The 26,052-nt window shown below is 36.4% G+C and overlaps 2 protein-coding genes across 2 annotated transcripts; both read right to left on the bottom strand.

The window, feature by feature from the left end:
• Positions 1-931: 931 nt before the first annotated feature.
• LOC101707501 (olfactory receptor 7G3) lies at positions 932-2,541 on the bottom strand. Its single transcript, XM_004874701.2, has 2 exons — positions 1,628-2,541; positions 932-956 (listed from the first exon to the last, which is right to left on the bottom strand). The coding sequence occupies exons 1-2, from the start codon at positions 2,539-2,541 to the stop codon at positions 932-934; spliced, it is 939 nt and encodes a 312-aa protein (XP_004874758.2).
• Positions 2,542-16,080: 13,539 nt separating this feature from the next.
• Positions 16,081-17,120, bottom strand: LOC101706891 (olfactory receptor 7G2-like). The gene has a single exon (XM_087204036.1). It carries the CDS (start codon positions 17,014-17,016, stop codon positions 16,081-16,083), a length of 936 nt encoding a protein of 311 aa, XP_087060162.1. The 5' UTR covers positions 17,017-17,120.
• Positions 17,121-26,052: the final 8,932 nt, after the last annotated feature.

The following is a 26,052-nucleotide window of genomic DNA, read 5'->3' as shown; positions in this document are numbered from 1 at the left end:
GGAGCCATGTTCATAGGGGCACAGTTTGTAATAGCTAAATCTTGGAAACAGCCCAATTGCCCATCAACTGGAGACCAGATAAAGAAAATGTGTTTTATTTTTTTATATAAAATGGAGTACTACTCAGCCATAAAGAATGAGAAATTAGAGACATTTATAGCTAAATGGATGCACATTGAGGTGATATTATTAAGTGAAATAAAAAGGGCACACGTGTAAATACTGAACAGTTTCTCTAGAGTGAGAAACTGAAGGTTAAAATAGGATCAAAATGTATAATAGACAATTTGAAATAGGAAAAAAAGTTGCAAAAGGGAAGGGGAATTTGTAGGGGAATTTGGGGGGAATTTGGAGAAGGGAAAGAAGGGAATGGAATTTATATGAGAAATGGAAAAATGGAAGTGAAGTCTTTGTAAATAGGGAGGGGAGGAGGGGTTGAATATAGGGCAGGAGAATGAGGAAAAAATAAAAATCAATATATATTATTTAAAGTTACAAATCTCCTATGATGAATGTCATTATATACATAAAATATACCGATAAAATTATTTTTACTATTATTTATATATTTTGCTATATATAATTATTTGTATAAGAGATGCTAGGAAAAGGGTATGCAGGATTTGTGGAGATAGGAAGGTTATCTGAGGAAAGGAGGAGAAAGAAAAAATGAGGAGAGGTAAAAATTGTCAAGATTTGATATGTATATGTAGGAGTTGAAGACAAGTATTATGTACACTAAGAATATACCAAAAACATTTTTTAAACCTTTATTTACTGCATGACATATTGGTTCATGATTGCAGTTCAATGGAAGAAAAAGAATCAACCCCTCTTCCACAACATGTGCACACACATGTATGCACACACACACACAGACAAAGAAACACATGTTCCTAACATGGTAACTTAAACTTTTGTTGTTTATTTTTCATAAAAAGCAAACCACACAGATATTTAAAGTATTTTCTTTCAGCATCAAATTGTCACATAGCTTCTGATAGATTAAGAGAACAGAAGAGATATCTGGTGCAGGTATTTGATAACTTGTGGTGTCCCTGTGTTAACATATGCTTCTTGTTTCAGGTTTTCCCCAAACAGAATAAAAGCATGTCAGGACAATACATTGTTGTGAACCAAGTGGCAAACCTACATTATCAGAGGAGGAATTAAAATAGGTCTTCGGGTAAGAAGAATTCTGGAGAACCATACACATGGTACTATCAATAGTTTGAGGCTGGTTCTTTACTCATAGTGAAACTATTATTTAGCTCCCACCTTTGATGTATTGCCTTTGTGTCACTAACATTCTCCTGAGAAGCACCCCCTCATTGGTACAGAAAGAATCATTTGCTCATGTTCTTGCTTCAAAGCAAAATGATCAGGAAATCAAGCTCAGAATTTTCACATGAATTTTCACAAGTTACAGTGTCACAGAACACTATAGTCAGTTTTCAAATATAAGTTTAAACATCCTTTACCATTATGGCATCTAAACTTTGAAGCCTGTGGATTTGGTTGTGGAAGTGTCTATTATGTTGGCTCACTCAAAGCTCCTGTAATTTCATTCATTCTGGAAGCTCAAGTTCAAAGCATATGAGACAGTCTCAAAGAAGGAGATGGTCTGATGAGTTTCTTCAAGGCTTCTTTCACGTCTCTGTTCCTCAGGCTGTAGAGAAATGGATTCATCAGTGGAGGGACCATAGAGTACATCAATGAAGCTACTGCAGAACTACTAGATGACCCAGTCAATTCAGAGCTAGCATACACCCCAAAACCTGTCCCATAGAATAAGGAGACAACTGAGAGATGTGATTCACAGGTAGAAAATGCTTTATACTTTGCCGTAGATGAAGGCATTTTCAGGATGGATGAGAAAATGTTAACATAAGAGAAAATAATCCCAATAAGAGAAACAACACCCAATATGCCAGCCACCATATATACCAAGATGTTATAGATAAAGGTGTCAGAACAAGCAAGTTTGATGACCTGGGCAAGTTCACAAAAGAAGTGTGGGATTGTCAGGTCTGTGCAGAAGGACAGCTGCAGTGCCATCAGAGTGTGAAGCAGTGCGTCCACAATGCTGACTGACAAAGACAATACAATCAGTAGGATACAGAGATGGGGATTCATGATGACTGTGTACCTAAGGAAATTGCAGATGGCCACATAACGGTCATAGGCCATCATTGCAAGTAGAAAGTTTTCCAGCCCACCAAAAGTCAGGACAAAGCAAATCTGGATAATGCAGCCTTTGTAACTTACAGTTTTATGCTGTATCTGGATGTCCATAATCATCTTTGGGACTGTGGTGGAACTGAAACAAATGTCAGTGAAGGACAGGCTGGAGATGAAGAAGTACATGGGGGTGTGTAGGTGGGAGTCAGAGCTGATGGCAAGGATGATGAGCAGGTTCCCAAACACTGTGACCAGGTACATGGACAGAAACACTCCAAAGAGAAGGGGTTGAAGCTCTGGATCCTCTGAGAGACCCAGAAGTAGGAATTCTGCTAACCTTGTGTGGTTTTCTGATTCCATATTTTGGAAGAGGCTGATTGGAAAACACAGGACATGAAACAAAGATCACATTGCTCCTTTTAGAAAGATACATTATTAAGTGAAGTAAAATTGCTAATCTTTTCACCTTCTTCTTATCTCTCATTTATCACCTTTTTTACCATCCCCTGTATTCTCCTGATTATACAAATTTTAGTTGCTGAAAACCTTGTACCAACTGATAGGAATCAAATATGAAACAATATATATGTGGCTTTTCTCTTGAGTATCTGCCACAAGGTCTTAAATTAGCAAAAAAACTAAAAGCAAACTGTACTAAATCTAAATCGACAATAACTGATAAAATCAATATTTTTACTGAGAAAGATGTGCTCTAGTGCTTGCTTTGTAAATGAGAAAATTTTTAAATTGTATGAGAAGGCACAGTGTCCTCACTTGTATAATGGGAAAACCATTGAAAAATGTTATGGATATGTTGCAGAGATGAGAATGAAAACTTCTACTGTGATCTGTTTCTGTCATGGATACAAATGAACTGTCTGCTAAAATTGCTAACAGAAGGAAGTGATATTAAGGAGAAAATGTAAAAAGAGAAGGTGCAGAGAACACTATTTAAGATAAACCTTTTTTTTGATGACCACACATTGGAGGAAAGAATCAGTGTACTGAAACTCCAACTGAGAATCTTGCATATATAAAGAAGCAAGAAAAGTGCACAAGTCAATGAACATCAATGATATCCATTCACATTTCTATGTGTATTCAATAAATTGTCTAGCATTTAGAATAAATAAAGCAGTCCTAAATGTTGAGGATGTAGTTCACTGGAGCCATGCCTGCCTGGCAAACACAAGGTCTTGAGTTTGATCGCCAGTACTGAATAAAAAAAAAGAAAAGAAAGCAGATCTAGATGTAGCCACAAAAACATTAAAAATATGAAACAAAAATTAATTGCATAGGAGGACATTTAGAACATGTTAATATATAAATGCTTTGAAATATCACAAATGTTAAATTATTAAATATTATAAAATATTTCAAGTATTCAAAAAAAGATATCAAAAGCAATAGAGACCTGAATGTGTACCATGCTCCATTAATTGACATTATATCACCATGTTTACATTATATATTGTTAAATTAGAGAATGCATATTTACACTTATATATTATTTAATCACATGAGAATCATGTTTGCCCTTCCCCATGCAACCACTAACCACACTGAAATTGATATTGATGATCCCTCTATAGTTTCAATACTGTGATTCTATCTATAAATCATATTCTTTTTTCCTTTTTAAAAATTGAATGTGTAATAGTTGCATATATTACTTGGGTTTAGTGTGACATTTTCATACTTGCATACAGAATGTACTGATCAAAGTTATGCACTATTCTATTACCCTTCCCTTCCAAATTCTTCCCAGTAACTACTACTCATTAGTCTACTTTCAGGTGAACTTGTTTTAAAGTTTTCACATGTAAGGCAAATCACCTTCTTTTTTTAAATATCAAAACATTATTTATTATACAGGGCTTTTTTTCATTGATTGGTCAAAAACAGTATATTTAATCAGCTTTTAGTTTTGGCACTCTTTTGTATGATTAACTTTAATGAATTTATCTTATACTAGTGCCTTACTACATCACATTATATATCAATACATTCCATATGTACACACACATATATGTACATCATACATATTTATGGACATATTCATATTGTTATTAACATTGTGCAATCTGTAAAAAATAAAAGGATATATGATGGAGGATTAAGTTAAATATTTTTGCATAAAGAAGGAAGATGCAGTGGAGCATAACTGCTAAGTTTATGCATGTTTTTTGTGGTTTAAAAAAAGGACTCTGCTCACAAAATATCAACCCTGGCTACTACTAGATGCAAGGATATGCATTTATTTGTTATGGGTTTTTTTCTGTGCTGTTCTGTCTTTTAAATTCTCAGTATTTTGTAGACTAACATGCAAGCTAATATGCATTGGGATCTGCTTTCCTCTTCACCTACTGTCTTGTGAAATATTCATAAATGAGTAAAAGTGTCAGCTAAGGACGTGTTTTATAATGAGGCAGGAAAGGGAACAGTAAAAAGAGCTATCCATATACCTTTGCAACTTACCAAATATAGGACAAAGAATTAGAGAATATCCTTCAAGGTGAGTAACTGAAGATTAGAGTTAGACATAAACAGAATGAAAACTGCTCCAATATTGCTGCATAAAAGAGGAAACCATCTGAAGATAATTATGCAGATGCCACACAATTGACCGAGCTCTGCTCATGTTCCTCATGCCTCATCTCCTAGCCCACAACAGGGATTCATAGACAGACACTTGTCACTATCAATAAAAGGTAAAGCACCAGACTTAACATTACCTGGATGCCAACACTAAGGAAGGACATTCAGATCTTGGCTGGGTGTGATGGAGATAAATGGGTGCTCTGTTCTTGGAGAACATGGAAAGATACAGAAGCACCTGGCTCCTGAGTAGAAATGCTGGTCAGTGAGCCAGATCAGGGGTGCTGCCTCTGGTCCTGCACGAGGCTGTGGGGGCACAGCCACAGGTAGACTATTTGCATTCTCTGTGGCCCTTGGGCTTCAATATCCAAAGCTTCTTATTAATCAACATGTGTAGTCTCACATGATTACAGGGCAGTGCAAGTCTGTAGGGAGCAAGCATGAGAGATGAAGAACTTGGCTTTGGTTGATTCCCTCACCTGGAGGTCAACTGCATGTCACCTTCTTCCTTCCACTTGTTCATTTTGGCTCATTACTGGTATATACCTTGGTCTTTAATGGCTTTGAAGTGTTATTTTTTGTATTTGAAATATAAGAAATTAAGAATTAATATCGGCGGTGTTGTGGGGGGAGATGGGAGAAGAGTCCCTGCCATCTGGGGCCTGACTCTCCCAACCACTCAGAAGGTTGTGGAAGAATCAGATACAGGTCAAACGTGTAGAAGCAAAGTTTGTACTTTTATTCAGCAAGCATGCAAGAATACAGCTGCCTTCTCTCAGAGACAGACAGGGGTGCCTGAAACGGAGCCACTCTTGAACTGGGGCTTGAGGTATTGACTTTATAGTAGTCGGGGGCCTATCCTGTCTCTGCCTGAGGATGCTCGTACTTGATCGGTCATTTGGCTGATTTATAGGGAAGATGGGGAAGGGTCTTGGGGGGCTTTTCACACTTTAAGGTCAGGTTTCCTTTTTTTCCTTTTAACTTTTGCAAGCGAAGCTTTGGCGGGTACAGGGTAAAGAGGAAGTGTGACCTCCGGATGTCAGCTCTTCACAGGTGGTTAAGCCTGTTTAACCATCTGTCTAAACTCCTTCCGGGGTCTCCCTCATCTTTCCCTACCTACAGGTCTCTATCCTTACAGTGGTATTTTAAAATCTATGTAAATTTTATCATTCCATAGATGCTTTATAAGACAAATTACTTTTTTTTACATTTATCTTATGTTTGCTGCCACAGGTAGGTTATTTATTCTAGTTGATTGCTAGACATTACTTTGTATGTACAAGAGAGGTTAACATGGAGGTGATTGATTTTTTATAAAATGGAGTACTACTCAGCCATCAAAAACGATAAATTAGAGACATTTATTGCTAAATGGATGCACACTGAGGTGATACTCAAGTGAAATAAACAGGGCACACATGTGTAAATACCAAATAGTTTCTCTGGTGTGAGAAACTGAAAATATAAATGAGGACTAAAATGTATAATAGATAATGTGAAATACGAAGAAAAGGGGCAAAGGGGAGGGGGAAGTGGGAGGGATAGGAGAAAGGAAAGAAGGGAATGGAATTAATATGAGAAAATGAAAAAATGGAAACAAAGTCTTTGTAAATAGGGAAGGATAGAGGGGTTGAAGGGAGGGCAGGGGAAGGGGGAAAAATAAGAACCAAGAGAGTATGTAAAGTGCATATCTCCGGTGATGAACATCATTATATTGTGCACCTAAAATGTACCAATAAAAATATATACAAAATAAATGAATAAATAAATAAATAAATATTTTCCAGAAGTGTATGAGAATTCTAAGCTCCTAAGCATTTTTGTAGCTTTTTGGTTGTATTAGTCTTTTTAATTATAGCCTTTAAAATGCATATTAATATTCATTAAGCCTTAGTATGCATTTTTTTCTTCATTGAGTTTGTTGGCACATTTTAGGTATTCATTATGATTACATTCATCATTGGGAATTTGTACATGTACCTGATAGATCTTTATTTTTATTTTTTCCCCATTCCCCTCCCCTCCCTTCAATACCTCTACCCCACTCGATTTAAAAAAGCATTGTTTACATTTTTTCTACTTTACTCATTGTTTCTTTCCTTCATTTCCTTTCTCCCACGCCCCTCCCTACTTTGCTTTCCCTTTTGGACCTTTTCTTCTTATTTAACATACATTTATTTATTTATTTATTTATTTATTTATTTATTTATTTATTTGTGTATTTTTGCTACGAGGGATCGAACTCAGGTCCTTGGCTTGCGAGTTCTTCCTATTTAACATTATCTATTATACATTTCACTACTCATTTACACTTTAATTTCTCACACCAGAGAAACCATTTGAAATTTGCACGTGTTTCCTATTTCACTTAGAGTATCATCTCAAGGTGCATCCATTTATCTATCAATGTCTCTAATTTATCATTCTATATGGAAGAGTAGTACTCCATTTACTTTTAAAAACACATCTTTATCCATTCACTAGTTGATGGGCATTTGGGCTGTTTCCAAGATTTAGCTATTGCAAACTGTGTGGCTATATACATGGATGTGCATATGTGGCTGTGGTGTGATTCTTTTAATTCTTGGGAAGATACCCAGGGTGGAAATACCTGGGTCAAATGAGAACTCTAATCCTACTTATTTGAGGCATCTCCACACTGATTTGTACAGTGGTTGCACCAGTCTCTGCTCCCTACAGCATTGGAGAGGGATTTCTTTTTCCCTATATCCCCACTAGCATTTTTATTGGTTGATTTCTTGATAGCAGTCGTCCTTTCTGGAGTGAGGTAAAATTTCTGCATTGTTTTCATTTGGATCTCTCAAATGACCAATGATGTTGAGCATTTTTTCATGTTTATTTGCTTCTTCTACTTCTTTGTTTTAGAAATGTCTGTTCATTTCAGGTGCTCATTTTTTGATTTGGTCTTTAAAATGGGGGATATTTTTTTAAATTCTTTATATTTTAGATAGTAGGCTTTTGTCTGAGGATCAGCGGATAAAATTTTTTTCCCACATTTTGGGTTGTTTCTTCACTATGATGGTGGCCTTTCTTGACATGCAGTAGCTTTTAATAAGATGAGTTCCCAGTTGTTGATTCTTTGTGTTAGTTCCCAGGCAACGGAGGTTTTGTTCATAAAGTCTTTTCCTATGCCAATGTCTTCAACAGCTCTACCTAACCGCTCTTCTAGTAGGTGTTTCTGTTTTAATATTTATCCCTTTGATTCATTTTGATTTTAATTTAGTGCATGGTGAGATACATGGGTCTAGTTTTAATCATTGGCAAGTTAAAGCCCAGTTTTCCCAGCACCATTTATTAAAGAAGGCTATCTTTCCTCCAGTTATGGTGTTTGGCTCCCTTTTCAAAGATGAGGTGGCTGAGTGTGTTTGAAGTTATTTCTGCATCTTCTAATCTGTTCCATTGATGTTAGGGTCTGTTTCTTTGCCAGTGCCATGCTGTTTTTATCACAGTGGCTTTGGAGTATAGTTCCAAGTTGGGGATGATGATACTCCCTACCTTGTCTTTGTTGCCTAGAATTGCTTCTGCTAGTCTGGGTTTCTTCTTGTTCCAAATGAATTTTTGGATTATTTTCTCTAGTTTTGTAAAAATAAGCTGTTGAAATTTCAATCAGGAATGAATTGAATCTGTATAGCAGTTTTGGAATTATGACCATTTTCACTCTGTTGGATCTTCCTATCAAAGTTCAAAGGATGTTTTTCCGTTTTCTGATGTCCTCTTTGATCTCTTTCAGAGTGCTGTACTTTTCAGAGTAGAGGTCTTTTACTTCCTTCATTAGGTTGATGCCTAGATATTTCTCGTTTTTTTGGCTGCTATTGTGAAAGGAGTTGTTATTCCAGTTCCTCTCTCAATGAGTCTGTTCTTCTTGTAAAGGAAGGCCATTGATTTTTCAGTCTTGACCTTATAACCACCTAATATACTGTATTTGATTATTAAGTCTAAAAGAATTTTGGTGGAGTTCTTGTGGTCTTCTAAATAGAGTATTGTCATCTGCAAATAATAACAATTTAACTCATTCATTTTCAGTTTATTCTTTTCATTTTTTTCTCTTGTCTAATTGCTGTGGCTAATGTTTCCAAAACTATGTTGAACAGGAATGGTGATAGTGGACATCCTTGTCTTGTTCCTGATTTTAGCATTCAAGCTTTCAGTTTTTGACCACTCAGTACGATGTTAGCTATTGGTTTTTCATAGATGGCTTTATCAGATCGAGATAAAGAGTGTCTATTCCAATTTTCTGTATTGTTATCATGAATGGGTGTTGAATATTCCAGGAGACTTCTTCTGCATCTATTGAGATGATCATATGGTTTTTGGTTTTGGCTCTGTGAATAGAGTGCATTACATTTATTGATTTGCCTATGTTGAACCATCCTTGAATCCTTGGGATAAATCCAACTTGGTCAGGGTGTATGATCTTCTTGATGATCTTCTACATTCTGTTTGTCAGTATCTTTTTGAGGATTTTTGCATCTATGTTCATTAGTGAGATTGGTCAGTAGTACTCTTTTTTGGTTGGGTCTTTCTCTGCTTTGAGGATCAAGATGATGCTTGCTTCCAGGAATGAATTTGGGAGTAAGGTTTGCCTTTTAATTTCATTGAAGAGTTTAAACCTTAGTGGAATTAGCTCTTCTCTAAATGTCGTGTAGAATTCAGCAGTGAAATCTGTCTAATTCTTCTGTGTTTTCCATCTTATTCAAGTAAAGATTCTCAAAGTAAGTATTGATGATCCTCTGGATTTCTGCTGGGTCTGTTGTAATTTCACCCTTTTCATTCCTGATTGCATGGCTTTGGGCTTTTTTTTTCTTCTTTTGAGAAGGTTGGCTAAGGGTTTATCAATTTTGTCTATATTTTTGAAGAACCAACTCTTTGATTCAGTGATTTGTTGTATTTTTCTCTTATTCTCCGTTGTATTGATTTCTGCTCTGATCTTTATAATTTTCTCCTTTCTAGAAACTCTGGGTTTGTCTTACTCTTTCTTTTCTAGAGGCCTGAAGTTCAGAACTAGGTTGTTTACTTGAGCTTGCTCTGTTTTCTCAATATGGTTATTCACTGCTGTGAATTTCCCTTATAAGATTGCTTTCCTTGTGTCCCATATATTTAGATGTATTGTGTTGACATGGTTGCTTAGTTGTAGAAATTCTCTAATTTCTTCTTTAATTTCTTCTGTTACCCATTGGTTATTCAGGAGAGTTTTATTCACTTTCCATATCTTTATGAATTTCTTGCAGTTTCTTTTGCTATTGATCTCCAATTTCATTGCACTATGATCTGATAATGTACAGGGGATACATTCAATTCCCTTGCATGTACTTGAACATGGTTTATGAGTTACTATATGATCTATTTTGGAGAACAACCCATGCACACCTGAGCAGAATGCATATTCTGGTTTTAGGGGATGGAATAGGCTGTAAATATCTGTTAAGTCTATTTCTTCAAGAGTTCAGTTTAGTTCTAGTATTTCTTTGTTGATTTTTTTGCCTAGGTGATCTGTCTATTCATGATAGTGGGGTATTGAGTTAAGTTTGCATTTCCCTAATGGCCAAAAAGATTGAGCTTCTGTTCATGTGTTAGTCTGCTCTCTGTATAGTTTATCAGTCTGGGGAAATATTTGCTCTTTTGTAAAATGTAGATGCATGATGATTGTACACATTTACAGGGTACAATGTGATGTTTTGTTTCATATATATGTTTATATTTATAGAATCAGGGAAATTAGTATTGCCATTATCTTAAACATTTATATTCTCTTGTAGTAAGAGAATTCCAGGACGCTCTTTTTAGCTATGAGGGAGGAGGGTTGGGAAACATCGGTCAGTGGGTACAATGTTAGAATAACATAGAAAGAACAAGTTCTTGATTCTTTTGCATGGCATGGTGAATAAAGTTACAAACATGCATTGTATATTTTACAATATTTGCCAGTTTTTATTGTATTTTCTAAGTTTTGAATCCTATATATATTCTGAATACCAGCCTTCCAACAAATGTATTTACAGATATAAAATGTACAATTATTTTGTCCAAATCTGTGGAATGTCTTTTGTGCTCTTAAAATATTGTTTGATAATGGAAGGTTTATTTTTTGATGAAGTCAAAATGTATAATTTGTTTTTTATGAAGCAACTTTTTATGTTGTGATTGAAAAATCTTCACCTAATGTAAGATTCTACACATTTTCTTTTGTGTTTTCTTAGAGACTTAAGTACATTTCAGTTAAGATTTGGTTGAAGTTCATCTTCTTCAGAAATAGAGGAGTTAAAGAGGGAAGAAAATAAGAAAGAGCTGGTGAAAAATGAGGAAGGAAGGAAGGAACAAAGGAGAGAGGGATGGAGAGAGTGAGGGAGAAAAAAGGAAGGAAAATAAATGGAAGGATGTAGGGAAGAACTTCAATTTCTTTCAGCATTTATGGGAGAACATCAGAATACCTGGAGCTTTTGCACTGCAAAAGAAACCACCAACAGAGCTAACAGACAACCTACAATGTGGGAAAAAAATTTTAGAAGCTGTACCTCAGACAAAGGACTACTATCTATAATACATAAAGAACTGAAAAAAATCAGACTCACTCAAATTCAAAGACCCAATTCAAAAATGGGCATCTGAAATGAACAGACATTTCTCACACAAAGAAGCAAAAGCAGCAAATAAACATATGAAAAATGTTCAACATCTCTGGTCATTCAAGAGATCCAGATGAAAACAACACTGAGATTCCACCTCATCCCAGAAAGAATGGCTGCTATCAAAAAGTCAACCAATAACAAATGCTGGCAGGGGTGTGGGGAGAAAGGAAACTTTATCCAATGTTGGTGGGAGTGCAGGCTGGTGCAAGCACTGTGGAAATCAGTATGGAGACAACTCAAAAAACTAGGACTAGAGGTCCCATTTGGCCCAGCTATTCCCCTCCTGAGTATCTTCCCAAAAGAATTAAAAGAATTATACCACAGCGATATATGTCTACCCATGTTTATAGCAGCAGTTTGTAATAGTTAAAGCTTGGAAGCAGCCCAAGTGCCCATCAACTGGAAACTGGATAAAGAAGATGTGTTTTTTTTTAATAAAATGGAGTACTACTCAGCCATAAAGAATGAGAAATTAGAGTCATTTATAGCTAAATGGAAGCATATCGAGGTCACACTCTTAAGTGAAATAAATAGGACACACATGTAAATAGCAAATAGTTTCTCTAGTGTGAGAAACTAAAAGTGTAAATAAGGGTTAAAATGATTAAAATGAATAATTGATAATTTTAAATAGGAAAAAAGTTCAAAGAGGTAGGGGTGAAGGGAGGGAAAGGGGAAAGGAAAGAAGGGAAAGGAAAAATTTGAGAAAAATAAATGGAAATGATGTCTATGTAAATAGGGAAGGGTGGAGGGGGTGAATGGGGCACAGGTAATGGGGAAAAATAAGAACCAAGATACATCATGTACAGGTACAAACACCCAATGATAAATGTAAATGTATTGTATACCTAAAATGTACCAATAAAAGAACTCAAGACTAAAAAAACCCCAAAAAAACAAAAAGAATACCTGGAAGATATCAGCTAGGAATTCTGAATGTCTTCACTGGATATTGACAGATGATGGCGGAAAATATATCATCAGGAAGGGCAGATGGACCAATAGGCAGTGAGCTCCTGGGTGTGAGTTCTCATCTCTGGAAGCAGATTCAAGTGTGTGTTTCCTGACCTGAGCCATGTTGCTGATAAGGTGGTCACAGGTTGACTATTTTCAGTTTCTGTGGCCTTGAGAACTCAATTAGCACAGCTCCTCATTAGCCAGAGGTGCATTCTCATTTATCTTCCAAGGCAGCTAAGAGCCTTCAGGTATAGATCACAGAAGGGCAGAACTTTTGGTGACTGATTTCCTGAACCTGAGTATAGGTGCACAACATTCTTTTCCTGCCACATCTCCTTTTGCTTCCAGGGATATCAGTTTTGGATGCAGGCTCTGACATCTAGACAGTGGGAGGGATCCTCCTTTGTTTGAAATCCCAGCTCATTCTGAGGTAGAGATGATCACTAAAGCACTGGTTTTAAAAATTAAAAGAAAAGAAAAACTGTATGGCACTATTTTATACTAATCATCATAGTCAAGAGGAAAAAAGCAGATATTGTAATATGTATGAAAGATAATGAGAGCTTAAGTTGATGCAACTGCTTTGGAGCATTGTATGGTGGTATTCAATAAATATGCCCATACCTATTCCCTAAGATATAAATATTGGACTCCTAAAGGTGCAAAATTGTGCACTCAACAGCCTGGATGAGAATGCCCCTTGCAGTGCTACTGAGCAAATATTCTAGCTCTAGCCAGGCATGGTGGCGGGCATCTGTAATCCCAGTTCATGGAAGTCTGAAGCAGGAGGATCAGCAATTTGAGGCCAGCTTAGGATACACAGTGACATCATTTCTCAGAAAATTCAAAAAATTTAAAAATAAAAATACAATCCTAGCTGTAGACAACTCACTACCCTAACAAACAAATAAATTGTGCATACTCACACAGTAGAAATGGACAGAATAATGGGAATACACATTTACTAAATGGAATAAACTATGGGAGTATCACAAATATAATTTTGAGCAGAAGAATTTGGGCATAAGTAATTCAATATGAGATTCCATACAAAATGCATATAACTCTGCAAATATACCAGAATGTCACACCTTTGCATTTTAAATTTGCCAACGTTGCAGCAGGTAACATACAAAACCATTAAAAAGCCTGGGATACACATCGTATTTACATCCAGTAGCAGAAATCAGGCAATTATTTACTAAAGATGAGGACTGAGGAGTTGTTCAGGGGTATTGATTGTACCTTTTATCTTTGCCAATATTCAACAGTACACATAGTTAATTCTGTCTTATAAAACCATAGAGAACTGCAAGATTCTGAACATATAGTAAAGGAAAGCACCAGTGTGTTGTAAAATATTACAGAATTCCATGGAAAATTTAACCATTCACAGTCTTGGTATGATGATTCATTACAGACTATTATTGTCATCATTATTATTATTACTATCATCATCATCATTTCATTAATGCACTACTCTAACGAAACCCACGATCTTGCACTTTAAGCAAAAGCTTTACCACTGAGCCACATTCCTAGTCCTATTGCAGACCTTTCCACAAAACAAGACCTATAAAATTTATAAATACATAGAAGGATTATAAATATAAATTAAAGATTTATCTAATAAACACATATATCCATGAAATGATCATCCATATCTCCTTCAATATGTAAATACTTATTAAAAGGTAGTAGTAAAATGAGATGTAGAATCTATGAACACACGAAGAGGATCTGAGGAAAGGAGGAAAAGAGAGTATCAGGAGGCCAAGGGAAGTAACATGATCAAGATTCAATATGAAAACATACAGAAAAAGAAGGGGGTCAAGGGGGAGGGAGGGATGGGAGAAATGATAAAACAAGGAAATAAGGTGTATTATGCACATGTACCCATTTTTGAAAATGAATATAAGCATTACATACTATACATATGTACTAATAAACTAAAAAGATAATAAACATGATTTGATGTGTATATGTAGCAATTCTCCAAGATGAATATAATTATGTTTTGCAAAACTATACCAACAATAACAATGTTGAAAGCCTGATTGTCTGTGAGGTATACTTGTTCATAATTGTAGTTAGTTGGAAGTAAAAGAATCAATCTGTCTTCCACAACACACACATATGGACCAAAAAAAAAAACATGTTCAAAACATGGTAGCTTCAATGTGTGGTGTTTATTTTTCTCAAACAGAGAGCGAGTCATACAGATATTTAAAGTTATTTCACATAACTTTTGACAGATGAAAAATATATAAGAAATATCTGATGCAGGCATTTGAGAACTTGGGGTTTCTCCATGTTAACATATTTCTTCTTGTTTCAGGCTTTCTTCATATGCAATAAAATAAGAAATGGGCTCGATGTGGAATATGATCATACCAAATTTTATTGAGTATTTTCTATTTTCCAGGAATTCTGCTAAGAGACATGCCAAAATTGGACACTACATCAGTAGCATTGAAAGGATCATCCTCAGGCTGCTCATGTTAGCATCACATAAGGTCATGTTAGAAAGCCACATTCATGGCCCACTCCATGTGCTGAAGTGAAGCCCAATCTCTCAGGACGGGAACAATGGAACTGGACCAAAGAACCTTGCCACAAGGTGTCCTGCAGATTCAAATAACATAGCAAAGGCTGTGAACCACTGAGGTGTTTAGTCTTCTCTGCTCATGATAACCCCATGTTAGATTTCAGATGGGCAGAGGTCCCAATTTTGGCCTACAATATGTCAAAGTAAGGCTTCTGAATAACTCCATTAAAATGAGACCCAAGAAAAGCCTAGTCACCTTTCTATCTCTCAGTGTCACATCAGAATAAGACAACTGCAATTGATCCTGGCTTTATCTGTTGGCCATGAGGAGACATAGCACAGGGTAAAGCTCACTCAGACATGATGAACACAGTATGCTCTGCCCGGATGGACCCCTCCTTCACTCAGTTTATTGAAGACGATCATTCCAGTTGAGCAAATTGGATTGGAATCACTTTGGTAATATCTGGGACACAGCCATACTAATGGGTGGAATTCAAACATTTCATAATCACGTTAAATTCTAGAATAGGAAATTTAGAACAATTTCATTGATGGGAAGCCAAGTGTAGTTGGTAATATTATTGCTGTACAGACAACAATTTTATTAACCACTGAGCCCAGCCTCAGTAATGCCAGCATTTAGTGATGATAATGAGTAGATTCTCTGTTCTCTGGCAAATTACCTCAGCTGAATAAAACTCTGTCTGGAAATCCATGTCATAGCCCAGGTAACAATGCTGAGGATATTACAGGGGGCTATAAAGCAGGCCTTCAGATAAGAATAATTCAGGGAAACTATATATATGGCACTATCCATGGATGAAGCCTGGTTCTCTAACTATAATGGAATACTTACTTAGCTCCTTGCTTTGTCCTGAAATCCTGCTGTTACTAACATTCTCCTGGGAAGCAACCCCCTTCCCAGCCACTACAAGTAGAATTATTTGCTCAGGTTCTACTTCTGTGCAAACTTACCAGGAAATAAAGCTCAGAAATGTAACAAATTTTTGTGAATCTATGCTATAGAACACCAATTCAGCTTTCTAATCTATGCTGAAACACCCTTCTCTTAAGCATTTAGTGGTAGAAGGGTCTACCTGTTCCTTGATTCTTTCTAGAAGTCTAAGTCCAAAGCAGATGGGACAGTTACAAAATGTGAGATGTGCTGATCAGTTTCTTCAAGGCTTCCTTCATGTCTCTGCTCCTCAGACTGTAAATAAAGGGGTTCATCATTGGAGGGACCACTGTATACATCACTGAGGCAATTGCAGTCTTCCTGGATGAGTCAGTCACTGCAGAGCTGATGTACACTCCAAAAGCTGTCCCATAGAACAGGGAAACAACAGAAAGATGAGACCCACAGGTAGAAAATGCTTTGTACTTTCCCTCAGTTGAGGGCATTCTTACAACAGAAGAGGCAATTTTAAAGTAGGAGAAAATAATCCCAAGGAGAGGGACACCACCCAATATGCTGGTCACTACATATACCAAGATGTTGTTGAGGAGGGTGTCAGAACAGGACAGCTTGATGACCTGGTCCAGTTCACAAAAGAAGTGGGGGATTTCCAGGTCTGCACAGAATGACAGGCGAAGTACCATCAGGCAGTGCAGCAGGGCATCTACAGTGCTAGTGAGCAATGAGAACAGAGTCAGCAGAACACATAGACGGGAGTTCATGACGACTGTGTACCTAAGTGGATGGCAGATGGCTATGTAACGGTCATAGGCCATTGCTGCAAGCAGAAAGTTTTCTAATCCAGCAAAAACCAGGACCAAGCAGAGCTGGGTAAGGCAGCCTTTGTAATTGATGGCTCTGCTCTGTTTCAGGATATTCACCAGCATCTTGGGGACCGTGGTGGAGCTGAAACAGATGTCAGTGAAGGACAGGTTGGAGAGGAAGAAGTACATGGGGGTGTGGAGGTGGGAGTCAGTGCTTATGGCCAGGATGATGACCAGGTTCCCAAGCACTGTAACCAGGTACATGGACAGGAACAGTCCAAAGATAAGGGGCTGCAGTTCAGGGTCCTCTGAGAGACCCAAAAGTAGGAATTCTGCTGTACTTGTTTGGTTTTTTGCTTCCATATTTGTGAGGAGACTAATAGGAAAATACAGGTAATGGGAGAGAGATGAGATTTATTACTTTAGAAAATTATTTCAGCTATATATTAAAGTGAAGCAAATATTACTCTTTCCCTCTATCTTCTGCTCACTTTCCCTTTCTACCTTCTTTTCTTTCTGTCCTCTACTGTCCTCTGCTATCTTATTAACCAAATTTTATTTGCGGAAATCTACTCTTTTCCTACATTGCAACAAGTAGGAATCAAATAGAAAAAACACATTTGCCTTTGCCCTTGAAAATTCTCCAAACCTTAAATCATCAGGAAAACCCAAACCAAACAATGATAAATCTAAATGAACTATCTCAGCTTCAATCCATATTTCAACTGAGACAGAATTGCTCTAGTGCTTGCTCTATAAATGAGAAATGGTTTGGAGCTGTGTAAGAAGTCTGTCTTCTCACTGATACAATGGGGAAAATGTTACAAAACCTTACAAGTATGTTGCAAGAATGAGAAATAAGAAGACCAAATCTTTAGGCACTTAATATTAAGTATGAGATGCTCAATATGTCTGTTATAATTTGTTTCTGCCATAGATATGATCAGACTGCTTGGCATGGTTGCTAATGCAAGAAAAATGATGAGTGGAACACAATGTAGAATGATGAAAGAATAATACAACACCTTGTTAAAACTCCTTAGTCTGATAATTGCACATCAGAGGGAAAGATTGATGTACTCAAAGTCTCATTGGGAATCTTGGATATATAGGGAAGTGAGAAGAATGGACAAATCAATCACCTCCACGTTAACCTCACTTGTACTACAAGATAATGTCTAGCAAGCAACTAGAATAAATAATCTACCTGTGGCAGCAAACATAAGATAAATGTAAAAAAAAGTAATTTGTCTTATAAAGCATCTATGGAATGATAAAATTTACATAGATTTTAAAATACCACTGTAAGGATAGAGACCTGTAGGTAGGGAAAGATGAGGGAGACCCCTGGAAGGAGTTTAGACAGATGGTTAAACAGGCTTAACCACCTGTGAAGAGCTGACATCCGGAGGTCACACTTCCTCTTTACCCTGTACCCGCCAAAGCTTCACTTGCAAAAGTTAAAAGGAAAAAAAGGAAACCTGACCTTAAAGTGTGAAAAGCCCCCCAAGACCCTTCCCCATCTTCCCTAGTAATCAGCCAATCAACCGATCAAGTAGGACCATCCTCAGGCAGAGACAGGATAGGCCCCCGACTACTATAAAGTCAATACCTCAAGCCCCAGTTCAAGAGTGGCTCCGTTTCAGGCACCCCTGTCTGTCTCTGAGAGAAGGCAGCTGTATTCTTGCATGCTTGCTGAATAAAAGTACAAACCTTGTATCTACACATTTGACCTGTATCTGATTCTTCCACAACCTTCTGAGTGGTTGGGAGAGTCAGGCCCCAGGTGGCAGGGATTCTCCTCCTATCTCTGCCCATGACACCACCAATATTAATTCTTAATTTCTTATATTTCATATACAAAAAAATAACACTTCAAGGCATTAAAGCCCAAGGTATATACCAGTCATAAAGTAGACTGTCATGTTTGCATTAGATATAAAATAATACATATTTACTTATACATAGTCTCAGTCATATGACGATCATGTTTTTTTCTTCCCAAAGGAACCATTGCTCACCATGAACTTGGCAATGATTATTCCATTGCAATTTCAATACATTGAGTTTTTCTTCCTGGAAACTATGTTCTGGTTTTCTTTCTCCTTTTAAAAAAATTAATGCATACTAATTTTATAATTTCATGGCATTCAGTGTGGTATTTCCATGCCTGCATGCAGAGTGCCCTGATAAAATCCAATGCTTGTCTTTTATCTCCCCCCCCAAATCTTTCCAAATGCCTACTATTCACCAGTCTAGTTGAGTTTTTATAGACTTCATGTGTGAGACAGACCAACTTGCTGAAATGTTATGTTAAACATGGTATTTTCTCATTAGTTTGTCAAAAGTAGTATATTTAATTACTTTTTGGTCTTCATTTTTTTTGGTCTGGTTCATTAATTTTAATTACCTCACCAAATTCTTTTTTTTTGTTTGGTACTGGGGATTGAACTCATGATCTTGTGCTTGTGAGGCAAGCAGTGGAACCACTGAGCTAAATCCCTCGCCCCTGACCTTACCAAATTCTAATATCTAGTTACATCACATTAAATAAACATACATTACATAAGTTCACACACACATGTTTGTACATCACATGGACATTTATGGACATTCATATACACACATGTAATATTGTGCAATGGGTAAAACCTTAGAGTAACATCTGAAGAAAAATTAACTTTGCAAAATGAAGGAATGGAGCATAAATATTATGTCTATGGATATGTGGGTTTTTGTTATTTTAAGAAAGATTCTGTACTTGCAAAATGTCAACACTGGCTAAGATTAAATGCAATGATATGAGTTTATTTGTTCCCTCTCTTCTGCCTTTTCAGTTTTCATTATGTCACAGAATAACATGCAGGCTAGTGTGTAGTCTTGGGATCTGCTGTCCTCTCCACCTGCTCTCTTGTAGAATAATCCCAGGGAAAAGTGTCAGCTAAGGATGTGCACTATAATTAGGGAAGGAAAGAGTATGAAGAGCTGGGCATACACCTTTGCCAGTTGCCAAATTCTGGATACAGAATTTCAGAACATCCCTCAAGGTGAGCAACAGAAGATTACTGTTGGGGTAGAAAACATCCCTGGACCCCAGGTCAGAGTTAGACATAAGCAGAATGAAAACTGCTCCGATATTGCTGCAGAAAAGAGGCAAATATCTGGAGATGATAATTATCCAGACGCCACACAATTGACTGAGCTCTGCTTGTGTTCCTCGTGTCTCATCTCCTAGCCCACAACAGAGACTGTAGACAAACACTTCTCACTGTTGACAAAAGGTAAAGCACCAGACTTAACATTACCTGGATGCCAACACTGAAGAAGGACATTCAGATCTTGGCTGGGTGTGATGGAGATAAATGGAAGCTCTGTTCTCAGAGAACACTGAAAGGTAGAGAAGCACCTGGCTCCTGTGTGGAAATGCTGGTTGCTGGGCCCAGTCAGAGGTGCTGCCTCCAGACTAGGGTGAGGCTGTGGGGGCACAGCCACAGGTAGACTATTTGCAGCCTCTGTGGCCCTTGGGCCTCCATATCCAAAGCTTCTTATTAATCAAACTTTTCAGTCTCATGTGATTACAGGGCAGTGCAAATCCATAGGGAGCAAGCCTGAGAGACGAAGTACTTGGCTTTGATTGCTTCTTTCTCCTGGATAGGCCAAGGAAAACCACCTCCTTTTTTGCGGGGGGGTGTTCAAGTACCTTACTCTTTTACTCATGTTGGTTCTGTTGCTGAATTCTATTTTTCCTTAACCCTATCATAGCAATAATTATGAATGATTGAAACCACATTTAGTTTTGCAAACCATATTAACGATGCATATAACCTGTGACCAGAATATATAAAGAGCTCTTACAGCTCATTAATAGACAACCCAATTAAAAATTGTTATTAAAAATTGTAATTAAAAAGTAGACACAAGAAGATGATAAATAGCCAGTAGAGTACAAGGAAAAGTGTGCAACACCGGAATCAGAAAAATACTAATCAGTACAATAATAAGATTGAATTATACACTCCTTAAGGAGATGAAGTTAAAAGTTTCAAAAGCCTTGTCATGACTTTTTCTTTTTGTTGGATTCTCTCCCTTTGCATTTAATTTGTCAAACCCAATGAATTCATTCTGCTGGGTGTCCTGGGGTCGTGATCCTCATTGTCTTTTCCTAGGATATTGTCTAAAAGTTTTTTTGAGTGTTGATTTGGTATTCATGAAGTTCCTAACGTGCTCTTTATCATGAAAGTATCTTATTTCTCCATCAATTTTGAAAGATAGTTTTGCAGGGTACATCAATCTGGATTGGAGGCTGTTTCCCTTTAGGGCTTAAAATACATCACTCCAAGCTCTTCTTGCCTTGAGGGATTGCCTTGAGAAGTCTGCTGTGATTCTGATGGGCTTTCCTTTGTATGTGACTTGTTTCTTTTCTCTCACTGCTTGTAGAATTTTATCCTTCTGTTGGGTTTCTGGAATCCTAAAAATTATATGCCTATGTGTAGATTTTTTTTGTCAAGGCTAATTGGAGTCCTATATGCCTCACTTATCTGTATGTCAAGTTCTTTTCCCCTGCTTGGGAAGTTTTCTGCCATCACTTCTGTGAAGAGTTTTTTATGTCATCTGCACTCTCTCCTGTTTCTTCATTGACTCCAACCAGTCTTATGTTATTCTTCTTTGCATCATCTAGCAGCTGCTGGATTGATTTCTCATGTCCCCTTACAATTTTGAAGCAATTTTTCTTTTCCTGGTCACTAATTACAATCTTATCTTCTATATCTGAAATTCTATCCTCACATTGGCTTATTCTGCTGCATAGGCTTTCAATGGAGTTTTTCATCTCCTAGAAATCTGTTTGCTCTCTTTTATGGATTCCATTTGTTTCCTATGTTGGGATTCCATCATGTTCCTCAGATTCTCTATTTTTTTATCTGTGTCCTCTCTAGATTTATTAATCATGTCTTGCGCTGTGGGCACAATCTTTGCTGTTATCTGTGAAATTATTTCTGATTTCTCTTTTTCCAGTTTCTCTTTTGTTGCCAGTTCAGGGAGTTCAGGTTTTTGAGTATCAGATTGCTCCATCTTGTTTCCCTTTGGGGTTGCTGTAGGTGATCTGGAAGTCTGTGTTTGAAGCTTGTTTATGTGTCTTCTCATTTCCATGGTCAGCGTGGTGCTGGCACCTGTGTGGCATTGGAATGGCAGCCACTAGCCTCCTCCTGGGCACTGGGGTTGGCTCACCTCCTCTGGCCTAGGAGCAAGTGTTGGAATGGTGGCGGGGAGCCTCCTCCTAGGCACTAGGATTGGCTCATCTCCTCTGCCCTAAGAGTAGTGGAATGGTGGGGGTGAGTCTCCTACTTGTTGCTGGGGTTGCCTCGCCTGGAAATTTTATTATTATTTTTAAAGGCTTTTTGAATTGTAATTAGCAAATGGTAAAATGGTAACTATATATTAAATGTGTTCAGATTTTTATATTTTTGAATACATATATAGATAAATCATATATATATATATATATATATTCACACATCTGAGCATTCTTCATCACATGACCAAAATGTGTATTTATGTATAGGAAGACTTGTCAATAGATATGTACCTGATATTTACTCTTACATGTGTGTATATATATATGGGCTGGGGATTTAGCTCAGTGGTTCTGCCACCTGCCCTGTAAGTGCAAGGTCCTGAGTTTGATCCCCAGTACCAAAAAAAAAAAAGTGTATATATATATATACATATATATTCACACATGAATACAAATATATACATGTATATAAAGATATATGAGAAATTTTATCACCAAAACTAATGTCATATCTATCATCTGCCACATTTTTATATCTCTTTCATAATTCTTTGTATCTTCATTGAGCACAATTGCTTTGAGATTTGCCCATGGCTTTGTATCAGTAGTTCATTTCTTTTTATTGCTGAGCAGTTTTCCATTGTTTGGATGTTTCGTGCTTTGCTTTTCCATTGCACTCTGGAGAGAACTGAGTTTTTTTTTCAGTTTTTACTCATTACCAATGTTACTACTGTGGATGTTTGTGTACAAATCTATGCATAGACATATGTTTTCATTTCTCTTGGGTAAATGCTGCTCAATGTAAAGAATGATATAGATTTATCACAGACTGATTCAGAAGTGGCCATAGTGTTCTCCAATGCAGTTTTTCTTTTAAATATGATCAACAATATTTGAAGAGAAGTCTAGTTCAACATTCTACCATCCTTCTGATTTTTTTAGTCTTTTTAATTATAACCTTTCTAGAAGTGCATATTCATGGTCAGTGTGAATTTAAATTGCATTTCCCTAGTGACAACTAGTGACAAATGAGGCTAAGCAGTATTTCAGATGCTTATTTGCTGTCTGTATTTCTGCTCAAATATTTGCTATTTTCAAATTTTTGTCACAATAATTGTACATATGTATGGCCACAATGTGATGCTTTCGTTCATGTGTCCATTGCATCTGCATCATTTTAAACATTTATAATTCCTTTGTGGTAATTCCTTTGTGAGAAGAGAGTGTCAGCACTAGGAGATAAGATGAGATGAGATGAGGTGGCCAGCTACTCATGGATACCTGAAAAAAACCAGAGTTTGTGGAAAATGGATCCAACAGTTGCTAGATGGCACAAAGAAGACTAAACTAAGATTACTTGGAATTAAAAAGAGTTGAAAAGATAGCACAAATGGCATAAAAGTATGTTTGGAGATATCATAGAATATTTTCAAATATGGGAAAAGAATTTGACATACAGATAAGTGAGACATATAGAAACCTGAAGGCCCAAGATCAGAAAATACCTACCCCACAATACATCATATAAAATCCTAGATGTGAAGCATAAAGAAAGAATTTTAAAAGCTCCTAAAGAAAAGCAATAATCACTTATAAATGTAAAACTGTTAAAATTCTTGCAGATTTCTCAACACAAAACTTAAAGGCAAGAAGAGTATGGAGGGAAGTTCTTCAAGTGCTTAAAGAAAATAATTTTTAATTTAGATTAATATATTCCACAAAACTATCTTTAAAATAAGAACCAAGATATAAGATGTAAAGGTACAATTCCCAATAATGAATGACAGCATATTGTATACCTAAAATGTACCAATGAATTAAGGAATAAAAACTGGAGAAATATTAAGAAACTTTCACAGCAAAAAGCACTTCAAGAAATTTATGACTATAAAACCAATGCTACAAAAGTACTCAAGGATATCCTAGACAGAGACAATAAAGACAACACCAGGGCAGATACTGGAATGACTAGAACAAGCAGGATGAGGAGTTAAGGAAAAGGGAAAATGAAGGAATCAACAATAGAAACACAACACAATGACAGGAATCAATCAATGCATTTCAGGAATAACTCTCAATGTAAGAGATCTGAATTCTCCAATTAAAAGACACAGATTGGAAGACTAGATAAAAAACCTATGGAATAATACATACAAGAAACATGTTTAATATTAAAGAAAATGTAGATTAAATATCACAATATGGAAAACAATCTTTCATGTAAAAGGAGGCTTAAAGGAAGTAGGAGTAGCTATCCAGTAGACTTCAAGTCAAAGGTGATCAGAAGAGACAGAGAAGCCTGGGATGGTGGCACACTTCTGTAATCCCAACACTCAAGAGTCAGTGGCGGGAAGATTGCCTGAGTTTGAGGTTATTTTCAGGACCAGCCTGAACTACAAAGCAAGACCTTGTCTCAGAAAACCAAGAAAAAAGTGTGTGTGGGGGGGGGGCTATATAAAGACAATGGGAAGAATTCAACAGGAAGAGATAACAATTGTAAATGTATCAAATAGTTTTACTTCCAACTTTGTAAAACAAATACTACTGAACACAAAACATTGGACAAACATCAATACAATAGTAATAAGGACCTCAATACACCACACACAGAAATAGACAGATCCACAAGATAAAATATCAACAAAGAAATGGCAGAGTTGAGCCACACCTTAGAACAAATGTACTTAACTGATATCTGTATTCATCCCAATAACAACAGAACATACATTCTTCTCAGCAGCACATAGAACTTTTCTCCAAAATAGAATACATAGCAGCCCCAAAATCTTGCTTAAATAAAAATGATCAAAATAACCCCATGTTATTTTTATCATGGAACAATAAAAATAAAAACCAATGACAAAAATAAACCACAAAAATTATTAATACACTTCAGATTAAGCAATACAGTAACAATAATAACAATGGGTCACAGAGGAAAAAAATCGATCAATTTCTAGAATCAAACAATAATGTCAGTAAACCTTACCATCACTTATGTGAGGTAATGAAACCACTTCTAAGAGACAAGTTTATAACTATGAATGTCCACATCAGAAGAGAATAATCTCAAATAAGTAACCTAAGGGCATCTGAAGGCCCTAGAGAAACAAGAACAATGCAAATTTAGCCCAAGGAAAAGAATTTTAAATATTGGAGCTGAAATTGAGAGTAAAATTACAGTACAAAGTATCAATCAATACAAAGGTGGTTCTTGTAATACACAAACTAGACAATCCTAACCCAAACTTTCCAAGAGAAAGAAAGTCAAAACTGTATCAATGCGTTTAGAAATGAAAAAGTCAAAATCACTATGAACACTCTAACATCCAGAGTTTTATAAGTATCTACTTTGAAAACTTGTACTCCACTAAACTGGAGAATCTAAAAGAAATGGGTAGATTTCTAAATGCATATGAGTTCCAAAAATTTAATCAAGATGATAAAAAACTGAATAGTCCAATAACAGGCAATGAGGCAGTAATAAAATATCTACTGAAAAAGAAAAGATGAAGGCTTGAAAAGATTCACCACTGAAATCCCAAGAACTTTAGAAAAGATCTAATGCCAATACACCTCAGAATTTTTACTGAGATAGAAATCGAAGGAGTACTGTCAAACTCATTCCTGAAAGGTGCCATTACCCTGATATCAAAACCAGAAAAAAATATGTAAAAAAGAAACTACTGGCCAATTTTTCTACAAAACAGCGATGTAAAATCCTCAACAAGATATTAGTAAATAGAATGTAGCACACCATCAAGAAAATCATACATTATGATCAAGTTGAATTCATCCTCATGATGCAAGGATGGTTCCACATGTATAAATTACTAAATGTAATACATCAGTTAAACAGAAGCAAGGGAAATAGCCACATGATCATCTGATTAGATTCATAAAAAGGCTGTGAAAAAACCCAATATCCATTTATAATAAAAACACCTGAAGAAAAAAATACATATAGAATGACCATATCTCAGTCTGATCAAAGTCATTAATGACAAACCTATGCCACCATCATATTAAATGGGGAAAATCTGAAATCTTTCCCCTAAAGTCAGGTACAAGAAAAGATTTCCACTCTTGTCACTTCTGTTCAACAT

Source organism: Heterocephalus glaber, unplaced genomic scaffold (genome assembly GCF_053883595.1).
Source record: "Heterocephalus glaber isolate CG9 unplaced genomic scaffold, H.glaber_assembly_v1.0 deba00001845, whole genome shotgun sequence".
NCBI classification, from domain to species: Eukaryota; Metazoa; Chordata; class Mammalia; order Rodentia; family Bathyergidae; genus Heterocephalus; species Heterocephalus glaber.
The sequence above is the reverse complement of the archived record's forward strand: the minus strand, read 5'-3'. Positions and strand labels throughout refer to the sequence as shown.

Bases quoted from the DNA above. Each gene is read 5' to 3' on its own strand.
- LOC101707501 (XM_004874701.2), bottom strand. From the start codon at position 2,541: ATGGAATCAGAAAACCACACAAGGTTAGCAGAATTCCTACTTCTGGGT. The intron at 957-1,627 runs CAGACCATCTCC...AAATACTTTAAA, and splicing joins GAAGCCTTGAAGAAACTCAT to TATCTGTGTGGTTTGCTTTT.
- LOC101706891 (XM_087204036.1), bottom strand. From the start codon at position 17,016: ATGGAAGCAAAAAACCAAACAAGTACAGCAGAATTCCTACTTTTGGGT.